At 52.4% G+C, this 10,897-nt stretch overlaps 1 protein-coding gene across 1 annotated transcript in view; it reads right to left on the bottom strand.

Moving 5' to 3' along the window:
• Positions 1-384: 384 nt before the first annotated feature.
• The window catches only part of copa (COPI coat complex subunit alpha), a 69,347-nt gene continuing 58,834 nt past the window's right edge, over positions 385-10,897 (bottom strand). The window contains exons 27-34 of the mRNA XM_038801076.1: positions 10,439-10,559; positions 10,195-10,331; positions 9,266-9,449; positions 7,732-7,842; positions 7,456-7,617; positions 3,535-3,647; positions 2,994-3,075; positions 385-776 (exon numbers count right to left, since the gene is read on the bottom strand). Of these exons, the coding sequence (XP_038657004.1) occupies positions 717-776; positions 2,994-3,075; positions 3,535-3,647; positions 7,456-7,617; positions 7,732-7,842; positions 9,266-9,449; positions 10,195-10,331; positions 10,439-10,559 (970 nt within the window). The 3' untranslated portion in view covers positions 385-716. The remainder of the gene's footprint in view (positions 777-2,993; positions 3,076-3,534; positions 3,648-7,455; positions 7,618-7,731; positions 7,843-9,265; positions 9,450-10,194; positions 10,332-10,438; positions 10,560-10,897) is intronic.

Raw genomic sequence — 10,897 nt, 5'->3', positions numbered from 1 at the left:
CAGCACTCCCTCAGTACTGACCCTCTGACAGTGCGGCACTCCCTCAGTACTGACCCACTGACAGTGCAGCACTCCCTCAGTACTGACCCTCTGACAGTGCACGCTCACTCAGTACTGACCCTCTGACTGTGCAGTACTCCCTCAGTGGGGCACCCAGTGGAAACCCACGCAGACAAGGGGAGAAAGTGCAAACTCCACACAATTACCAGAGGCCCAAATTGAACCCGGGACCCTGGAGCTGGGAGGCAGCAGTGCTAACCACTGTGCCACCGTGAGGGGCTGTGCAGTGAAAGGAATGTCAGCCTCGCTTCTGGGCATTCCGCAAACCTTGGTATCCCCACCCAATCCCAGAGTGGTCAAAGGAGTCACAAGAAACACAGCAGATTAACTTTATTGAGAGGTGAACTTTATTGAGAGGTGTATTTGAATTGAGAAGCATGGATTAGGGAAAGTGTGTGTAGAATGAGCCACCATTATGATAGATTAAAATCTCTAAACAGATACGGAATGTGACGGGAGGAAACGGAGGAGGTGGGGTCAAAACACCCATGTCGGATTGCGAGGCAGCAGCTACGAGACACGGACATTCAATTGAAAACTTCCCGAGATGAGGGGGGAATAGATAAAGTGGGACAGGCACAAGGACCTTCGAACAGGATCTGTGCGTCTGCTGCAGCCAGGGATGAAGGAAGAGGAGGAAAGTGCCCGATGAGGTTTCAGCGGAACTGCAAGGCGCTGATACGGAGGCCGATGACGTCCTTCCCAATCTCGCTGACCTGGAAACAGAACCAAAACACTCAGCATCAAACACAGGAACGTCAGAGCAGCTGTAAAGCTGGGGTTTCTCAATCCCCCTCTCTCAGGTACACTGACAGGCGAGAGACTGCATTAAAAAGCACGGGGAGGGTCTCCAGAGAGCAGAGTCGGAGGGCGGAGCGGTGAGTATAACGTAACTTGAATTCAATAAAAATCTGGAATTAGAAGTCTGATAATGACCATGAAACCATTGTTAATTGTTGTAAAGACCCATCTGGTTCACTAATGTCCATTAGGGAAGGAAATCTGCCGTCCTTACCCGGTCTGGCCTACATATGACTCCAGATCCACAGCAAAGTGGTTGACTCTTAACTGCCCCCTCATGGACAGCGATGACCACTTCCCACGAAAAGGTCCCACATGGGGGACTATAAAGGCGGCAAATGTACGGGGAATACAGGGTAACTTGATACGGTGGATTCAAAATGAGCTGAGCTGTAAGAGACAGAGGGTGATGACAGACGGCTGCTTTAGTGATTGGAAGCCAGTGTCCAATGTCGGAACACAGGGATCAGTGCTGCGTCCCCTGTTGGTTTGTCATTTATATAAACGACATAGATGACTATGTGGGGGGTAGCATCAGTAAGTTTGTGGACGACACAAAGATAGGCAGGATGGTTAACGGTAAGGTTGAGTGCCATGGGTTACAGGAAGTTACAGACGGGATGGTCAAATGGGCAGAAAAGTGACTGATGGAGTAATGAATGGCCTGACATTGGGAAGTTCCAAGGAACAAAGGCAGCTTGGCAGGTCTGTCCATAGATCTCTGAAGGCAGGAGGACAGGTGAAAAGGCATTCGGGACACTTGCCGTTTGTCAATCGAGGCCTAGGTTACAAAAGCAGGGAGGTCATGTTGGAGTTGTGTAGAACTTTGGTGAAGCCACAGCTGGAGCACTGTGTGCAATTCTGGTCGCCACATTATAGGAAGGATGTGATTGCACTGGAGGGGGTGCAGAGGTGATTCACCGGGATGGTGCCTGGGATGGAACATTTACGTTAAGAAGAGAGGTTGGATGGGTTTAGGTTGTTTTCACTGGGGCAGAGAAGACTGAGGGGCAACCTGATCGAGGTGGACAAGATTATGAGGGGCATGGACAGGGTGGATAGGGAGCAGCTGTTCCCCTCAGTTGAAGGGTCAGTTACTATGGGACAGGTGGTGAAGTGAGTCGGATTTGAGGAAACACCATTTTACCCAGAGGGTGGTGACGGTCTGGAATGCACTGCCTGAGAGGGTGGTAGAGGTGGGTTGCCTCACATCCTTGTACCTGGATGAGCATTTGGCATGGTTTAACATTCAAGACTATGGGCCAAGTGTTGGAAAAGGGGATTGGGTCGGCAGGTCAGGTGCTTTGCATGCATCAGTGTGGACTGGATGGGCCGAAGGGCCTCTTCTGCTCTGTAATATTCTGTGATTCTCAGGGAGATATCTGTACACAGACTGGTGTCTCTCAGTCCCTCTCTCAGGGAGATATCTGTACACTGACTGGTGTCTCTCAGTCCCTCTCTCTCAGGGAGATATCTGTATACTGACTGGTGTGTCTCAGTCCCTCTCTCTCTCAGGGAGATATCTGTACACTGACTGGTGTCTCTCAGTCCCTCTCTCTCAGGGAGATATCTGTACACTGACTGGTGTCTCAGTCCCTCTATCTCAGGGAGATATCTGTACACTGACTGGTGTCTCTCAGTCCCTCTCTCTCAGGGAGATATCTGTACACTGACTGGTGTCTCTCAGTCCCTCTCTCTCAGGGAGATATCTGTACACTGACTGGTGTCTCTCAGTCCCTCTCACTCAGGGAGATATCTGTACACTGACTGGTGTCTCTCAGTCCCTCTCACTCAGGGAGATATCTGTACACTGACTGGTGTCTCTCAGTCCCTCTCTCTCAGGGAGATATCTGTATACTGACTGGTGTCTCTCAGTCCCTCTCTCTCAGGGAGGGATCTGTACACTGACTGGTGCCTCTCACTCTCAGGGAGATATCTGTACACAGACTGGTGTCTCTCAGTCCCTCTCTCTCAGGGAGATATCAGTACGCTGACTGGTGTCTCTCAGTCTCTCTCTCAGGGAGATATCTGTACACAGACTGGTGTCTCTCAGTCCCTCTCTCCCAGGGAGATATCTGAACACTGACTGGTGTCTCAGTCCTGTTCTAGGTGAAGTGGAGATAGCTACTTACTGTAGTTACACGGCAGATTTGACCCTTGAACTCTGGACAGTAGCAGGTTCCACTCAACGGACATTTCTCAACGGGTTTTCCTCTGTACACAAAGTTAGTTGAAAAAAGCATTAAATTGAGAACTTGTCCAATCAAAGCCAAAAGCATCAAGCCCATCAGCATTTCACAGCATCCTGACACTCCCTCAGTACTGACCCTCTGACAGTGCAGCACTCCCTCAGTACTGACCCTCTGACAGTGCAGCACTCCCTCAGTACTGACCCTCTGACAGTGCAGCGCTCCCTCAGCACTGACCCTCTGACAGTGCAGCACTCCCTCAGCACTGACCCTCTGACAGTGCAGCACTCCCTCAGCACTGACCCTCTGACAGTGCAGCACTCCCTCAATACTGACCCTCTAACAGTGCAGCACTCCGTCAATACTGACCCTCTAACAGTGCAGAGCTCCCTCAGTACTGATTCTCTGTCATAGCATAATTGAGTGGTGGGTGGCATGGGCCATCACCCATGTTCTTGTTTGACAAGCAAATGCTGTTCCGTACCTGTAAATAGGTTTATACGAAGCCGCACAAACGTCAAATGGATTATGCATATCGTAGTTCAAATGGTGTGTATCGCTTGGCGTCTTCTCACAGGCAGCCAGGATTTTGCGAGTCTGAGGGATGAACAAAAACTGCTATCAACACATGGTTTGCATTTTAAAATTGTTCCAATTAAGCCACCTAGCCTGCACATCTTTGGGTTGTGGGATGAGACCCATGCAGACACGGGGAGAATGTGCAAACTCCACTTCACCTGGCCATGATCAAATCTGGGTCCTTGGCACCGTAAGGCAGCAGTGCTAACCCGAGCCGCCCCTGCACACTTTCATGCACCCACTTACCCTGGGCAAACACAACAGCTCTCTGGGGTAGAGAATTCCCAAGATTTACAACTCCCTCTGAGAATTTTACATCTTCCAGTGCGTTTGACTGTCATTCTTCAAATCCCCAGAGAAATAAAGGCACAGCCCCTAGGGCAACAGAGGCCCAGTCCCCAGGGCAACAGAGGCCCAGTATCCAGGGAAAGAGAGGCCCAGTCTCCAGGGCAACAGAGGCCCAGTCTCCAGGGCAACAGAGGCCCAGTCTCCAGGGCAACAGAGGCCCAGTCTCCAGGGCAACAGAGGCCCAGTCTCCAGGGCAACAGAGGCCCAGTCTCCAGGGCAACAGAGGCCCAGTCTCCAGGGCAACAGAGGCCCAGTCTCCAGGGCAACAGAGGCCCAGTTCCCAGGGAAATAGAGGCCCAGTCCCCAGGGAAACAGAGGCCCAGTCCCCAGGGCAACAGAGACCCAGTCCCCAGGGAAATAGAGGCCCAGTCTCCAGGGCAACAGAGGCTCAGTCTCCAGGGAAATAGAGGCCCAGTCTCCAGGGCAACAGAGGCCCAGTCTCCAGGGCAACAGAGGCCCAGTCCCCAGGGCAACAGAGGCCCAGTCTCCAGAAAAACAGAGGTCCAGTCTCCAGGAAAACAGAGGCCCAGTCTCCAGGAAAACATAGGCCCAGTCTCCAGGAAAACAGAGGCCCAGTCTCCAGGGAAACAGAGGCTCAGTCTCCAGGGAAACAGAGGCCCAGTCTCCAGGGAAACAGAGGCCCAGTCTCCAGGGAAACAGAGGCCCAGTCTCCAGGAAAACAGAGGCCCAGTCTCCAGGAAAACAGAGGCCCAGTCTCCAGGGAAACAGAGGCCCAGTCTCCAGGGAAACAGAGGCCCAGTATCCAGGGAAAGAGAGGCCCAGTATCCAGGGAAAGAGAGGCCCAGTCCCCAGGGCAACAGAGGCCCAGTCCCCAGGGCAACAGAGGCCCAGTCCCCAGGGCAACAGAGGCCCAGTCCCCAGGGCAACAGAGGCCCAGTCCCCAGGGCAACAGAGGCCCAGTCCCCAGGGCAACAGAGGCCCAGTCCCCAGGGCAACAGAGGCCCAGTCTCCAGGAAACAGAGGCCCAGTCCCCAGGGCAACAGAGGCCCAGTCCCCAGGGCAACAGAGGCCCAGTCCCCAGGGCAACAGAGGCCCAGTCCCCAGGGCAACAGAGGCCCAGTCCCCAGGGCAACAGAGACCCAGGGAAATAGAGTCCCAGTCTCCAGGGAAACAGAGGCCCAGTCTCCAGGAAAACAGAGGCCCAGTCTCCAGGAAAACAGAGGCCCAGTCTCCAGGGAAATAGAGGCTCAGTCTCCAGGGAAATAGAGGCTCAGTCTCCAGGGAAATAGAGGTCCAGGGACATAGAGGCCCAGTCCCCAGGGACAGAGAGGCCCAGGGAAATAGAGGCTCAGTCTCCAGGGCAACAGAGGCCCAGTCCCCAGGGAAATAGAGGTCCAGTCTCCATGGAAATAGAGGTCCAGTCTCCATGGAAATAGAGGCCCAGTCTCCAGGGCAACAGAGGCCCAGTCCCCAGGGAAACAGAGGCCCAGTCTCCAGGGAAATAGAGGCCCAGTCTCCAGGGAAACAGAGGCCCAGTCTCCAGGGAAACAGAGGCCCAGTCTCCAGGGAATACAAGTCCAGTCTCCAGGGAATACAAGTCCACTCTCCAGGGAATATAAGTCCAGTCTCCAGGGAATACAAGTCCAGTCTCCAGGGAATACAAGTCCAGTGTTCAAATCAGAGAATCCTTACAGTACATGAGACGACCATTCACTCCATGAAACTTTATTTCAATGAGATCCCTCTTGTTCTTCAAAGATCTAGAGAATTACATCAAAATTGGGGGGGCTGTTGATGCAGTGGTTATATTTCTGGAATCCTGAGGCCCCAGGCTAATGTTCCGGAGATACAGGTTTGAATCCCACAGGGCAGCTGCCGGAATTCTAATTCAAGTCATAAAATCTGGAATATAAAGTTAGTCTCAGCAACGGTGACCGATTGTTGTAAAATCCCAGCTGGCTCACTCATGTCCTTTAGGGAGGGAAATGGGCCATCCTTACCTTGCTAGGCCGACAGAACTCCAGGCCCGCAGCATGTGGTTTAACTCTTTTACTCCTCAACTGACCAAGCCAGTCTCTCAATTCGAGGGCAATTAGGGAAGGGCAACAAATAAACAATAATCTTTATTGTCACAAGTAGGCTTACATCAATGCTGCAATGAAGTTACTGTGAAAAGCCCCTAGCGGCCACATTCCGGCGCCTGTTCGGGTCACAGAGGGAGAATTCAGGATGTCCAATTCACCCAACAAGCACGTCTTTCGGGACTTGTGGGAGGAAACCGGAGCGCCCGGAGGAAACCCATGCCGACACAGGGAGAACGTACAGACTCCGCACAGACAGTGACCCCAATGCCAGCCTTGCCAATGGCTCCCATATTCCAGGAACGAATAAAGAAAATAGAGAAGTCCTAGTGACTGCACTTCCGGGAGGTGTTTGAGCGGGTGGGGATGGAGATTTAACCAGAATGGTTTTAGCATGAGGGGGTTTCAGAGACAAAGGTCAGGGTTGGAGGAATTGGGAGTCTTCTCCTAGGGGATAAAGGTGATTGAGGGGGTGATTGGATCGTGGTGTACAAGATTTGGATAAGGAGATGAGTTCCCATTGACTGATGGGACACAAATTTAGGTGGGACACAGATTGAAGAGCTTGGGTAAGAGATGCCGGGTGCGATGCGAGGAAGAACCTTTTTAACGCAGTGAGCACCAACAACCTGGATCCCATGGCCCACAGGGAGGGAGCAGAGGGGGTGAATGATTCAAAAGGAAATGAGATAGTGTCAAGAGGGGAATAAATGTGCAGGGATAGGGGATAGAGAGCAGGGGGAAAGGATTGGGACTGATTGGACTGACCATAAGAAATAGGAGCACTAGGAACAGGACAAGGCCATTCAGCCCCTCGAGCCTGTTCTGCCATTTAATAAGATCAGAGCTGATCAAACACTCAAAGTCCACTTACCTGCCTTCTCTCCATAACCCTTAATGCCCTGACTGACTAAAACCCTATCGATCTCAGGCTTGAAAATTTACAAGGTCTCGACTCCCACAACTTCCTGGGACAAAGAATTCCAGAGATTCACCACAGAGGGAAGAATTTCTCCTCCAATCTGTCCTAAACAAGCTCTCCCGTATTCTGCACGTCTGCCCGCTGGTCCTACACTCTTCCATGAGTGAAAACATCCTCCCCCATTTACCCCGTCTAACTTTGAGAATCTGATATGTTTCAATCACATCACCTTATTCTTCTGAACTCGAAGGAATACAGACCTAACCTGTTTGACCTTTCTTCAGATGGCAGACCCAACATACCCAGAACATCTTACTAAACCGCCTCTGTACTGCCTCCAATGATAATATAAAAGGCATGGGTTTGACGGTCCAATTGCACCCTCCCCCCCACCTTCCCCAGAATGACTCAGTGGCTGTGCGAAGTGCTGTCAGTGTTCCGTAACGCCCAACAAATATGGCAGGAAGGTACCGTTGCCTGATCCGCACCCCCCAGGCTCACGCCAAGCCGTTACCTGTTGTCCTACGTCGGGCTTAGGCCCCAGCTCCAGCAGTCTCCCAGCGAAGGTGGCTGCGGTCTTGAAATTCTTGAGCTTGAAGAAAAGGTTGACGGCGGTCCGGAGCACAAGAATCATGTGGACAGGCTGTAGGCTGCAATGGGTGAAGTAGGCCGCCATCTGATGGGGGTGGGGAGGGAGGGGAGGCAAAGAGGGAAAGGTCAAGTCCCGAGGAAAGGCCGATGTCACTGATTCCCCCTTCCCCTCCTCTCACTGACATCCCCCGGCTCCTACCTCACAGATCCGCTTCTGTTGCTCCAGGGTGTCTTTGGGGAGTTTCTTCCTCTCTGTCTCCATGCTGAGACCCAGGATATACTCACGGCAGATAGTAATGAGCTGCTGAGCCTGTCCAGAGAGAGAGAGAGAGAGAGAGAGAGGGAAAAGGTATGAGAGACGAGAGAGGGAGAGAGAGAGGGGAAGGGGAGGGGGGGCCGGTGGGGGAAAGCAGGAAGGGGCCATTCAGCCCTTCGAGCCTGCTCTGCCATTCATTATCATGGCTGATCATCAAGTTCAAGAAGAGATTTCTCCTCACCTCAGTCCTAAAAGGTTTACCCCTTTTCCTCAAATGACCCCTAGTTCTGGACTCTCCCACCAGAGAACATTCTTTCTGAATCTTCCCTGTCTAATCCTGTGATAACCCGTACCAGCCTCCCCGGACAGGCGCCGGAATGTGGCGACTAGGGGCCTTTCACAGTAACTTCATTGAAGCCTACTCATGACAATAAGCGATTTCATTTTTATTTTATAACCTGACATTTATCCACATTATACTGGATCTGCCATACACGTGCCAACTCACTCAGTCTGTCCAAATCCCACCGAAACATCTCTGCATCCTCCTCACAGCTCACCCTCCCACCCAACTTTGTATCATCTGCAAATTTGGAGATAATACATTTAGTTCCCTCGTCCAGATCATTAATGTGAACAGTTGGGGTTCTAGCACAGATCGCTGTGGTACCCCACTAGTCACTGCCTGCCAACCGGGAAAGATCCATTTATTCCAACATTTAGCTTCCTGTCTGCTAACCAGCTTTCTATCCATCTCAAGACACTACCCTAATCCCAGCTGCTTTAATTGACATAGTAATCTGCTATGTGAGACCTTGTCGAAAGCCTTCTGAAAGTCTAAATAAGGCACATCCACCTGGTCAACTCTACTACAGTAGTCCCCCTTTATAACGCGGGTGTTGGGGTCCAAGACAGCCACCCGCGTTGCAACCGAGCCGCGGATATCCACGATGGGGGTTTTAAATTTATTTAAAAATCTATGCTAGCGCTTCCCATTGAGAGTCTACGGGGGGCGGGGGGAGAGGTCAGACCCCCGTAGACTCACAATGGGAAGCGCTAGCATAGATTTTAAAATAAATTTAAAACCCCCATCGTGGATCTAATTAAAACAGTGTCAATTTCAGCAGCCGGCTCACTTTGATCCGGAGAGGGAAGCTGCTCTCACTGAAACAATCAGCCGGCCGCTGAAATTGACACTGCCGGCTGCTCTCTCCCTCCAATCCAACTTTTAAGTTTCAATGTTTCTGATTGGAGGGAGAGAGCAGCGGGCAGTGTCAATTTCAGCGGCCGGCTGATTGCTTCAGTGAGAGAGCAGCTTCCCTCTCCGGATCAAAGTGAGCCGGCCGCTGAAACTGACACAACTGACAGTTGGGGTCCATAAGCCCCCACCCGCGATAAGGGTGGGGTGCAACGGGAGGGAGGAGCGAAGGGGTGAGCGGGTGACAGGTTAGTATCATACTCGGTGCTTCATCCTCACCTCTGCGATTTCCTGCTTGTTGTCCACCACCAGGAGGGGAATGCTGAGGAGGATGATGCGGAACCGCTCGACTGCCTCCTCGAACTTGCCGGCCGTCGTCAGCTGGTAGCAGTGCTGCAGCCGCTGGATCAGATCGTTGAGCTTGAGGCCCACGGCAGGAACACCGCTCTTTAAAACCGGCCTCCTTCCTGAAAAATGAAGAAAAGCCATGGGAACTCCGCATCCAATAAGGATCCCCGCTTTGGCAGGAGTGGCCACCATTTTGTACACTTGGATAGGCCACATCAGGTGGCCCGGCAGCCATGTTGCACACCTGGATTGGCCACATTTGAAGGCCTGGTGGCCGTTTTGCCCACACTGGTCGGCAAAGCCAGCAGGCATAGGCGTTTGATCACCTGAACGATGACAGCAGGGCAGGTCGACCATTCTGGGCACAGATTGGTGATGCCTGCGTGTTTGGTGGTTATCTTACGCGTGACCAATGTCAACAGGCCTGGGCGCGCGCGCGCGCGCGTGTGTGTGTGTGGTTGGGGGGGGGGGGGGGGGGGGGGGGGGGGGGGGAGGAGGAGGAGGAAAGTTGGGGGGCTGTTTTGTTTACCCTCACTAGTCGTCAGCTGACCAGGTCTCAAATCTCTGATGGTAGAGGTCCTGTGACCATTAGGTCCAGTGATTGGCTACGCCAGGACACCTGGATCCAATTTTGTCGTCCATGCAATGACAACTGGCCATACCACCATTTTGTAAGCTCAAGACTGGGGTACGTTGGAAATACAGCTGCTCATGTTGGGCACAATGAGGTAGATGCAGACTTGGTCGCCATTTTTCATACAGTGAGACTCAGGGAAGTAGCACAAGAGGACAGGCTAGCGGGTAAGACCCTGTTTTCGCAACCCCCTCCTTCTCCTCAGCTCGCCATGGCTTATACTCACCAGTTGCGTTGGGGGTAACCATACATGGCAGGAAGACAGGGCAGGGCCTGGTACACCGAGCGGCCACGGGCAAAGGCCTGAAGGAAGAGGCTCTTGTACGGTGCAAAGTTCACCACTCCAACCTGGTCATGAAGAAGCTGAAGAGAACAGGGCGACAGAGTTAAGGAAGGTGATAAACATCCAGGCCTCCCGAATGCCTCAGGAAGGCGTGACAGATATTGTCACAGTTCCCACAGGTACTCACCCGGGCAGCAGTCTCAAAGGATCCAGCCACAAGGTGATCAACCGGCAGTTGAGAATTATTGCACCATACCTGAGGGAGAAAGAGAGACCACGAATGAGAGTGAGGGGGAATGGGGGCCTGTCTGTGTGTGTGTGTGAGACAGAGAGAGACAGACAGAGAGAGACAGAGACACAGACAGAGACACAGACAGAGACACAGACAGAGACACAGACAGAGACACAGACAGAGACACAGACAGAGACACAGACAGAGACACAGACAGAGACAGAGACAGAGAGAGAGACAGAGAGAGAGACAGAGAGAGAGACAGAGAGAGAGACAGAGAGAGAGACAGAGAGAGAGACAGAGAGAGAGACAAGAGAGAGAGACAGACAGAGAGAGAGAGACAGACAGACAGACAGACAGAGAGAGAGAGAGAGAGAGAGAGAGAGAGAGACAGACAGAGAGAGAGAGAGACAG

This window comes from Scyliorhinus canicula, chromosome 6 (assembly GCF_902713615.1).
Source record: "Scyliorhinus canicula chromosome 6, sScyCan1.1, whole genome shotgun sequence".
NCBI lineage: Eukaryota > Metazoa > Chordata > Chondrichthyes > Carcharhiniformes > Scyliorhinidae > Scyliorhinus > Scyliorhinus canicula.
This window is presented reverse-complemented; position numbering and strand designations above follow the sequence as displayed.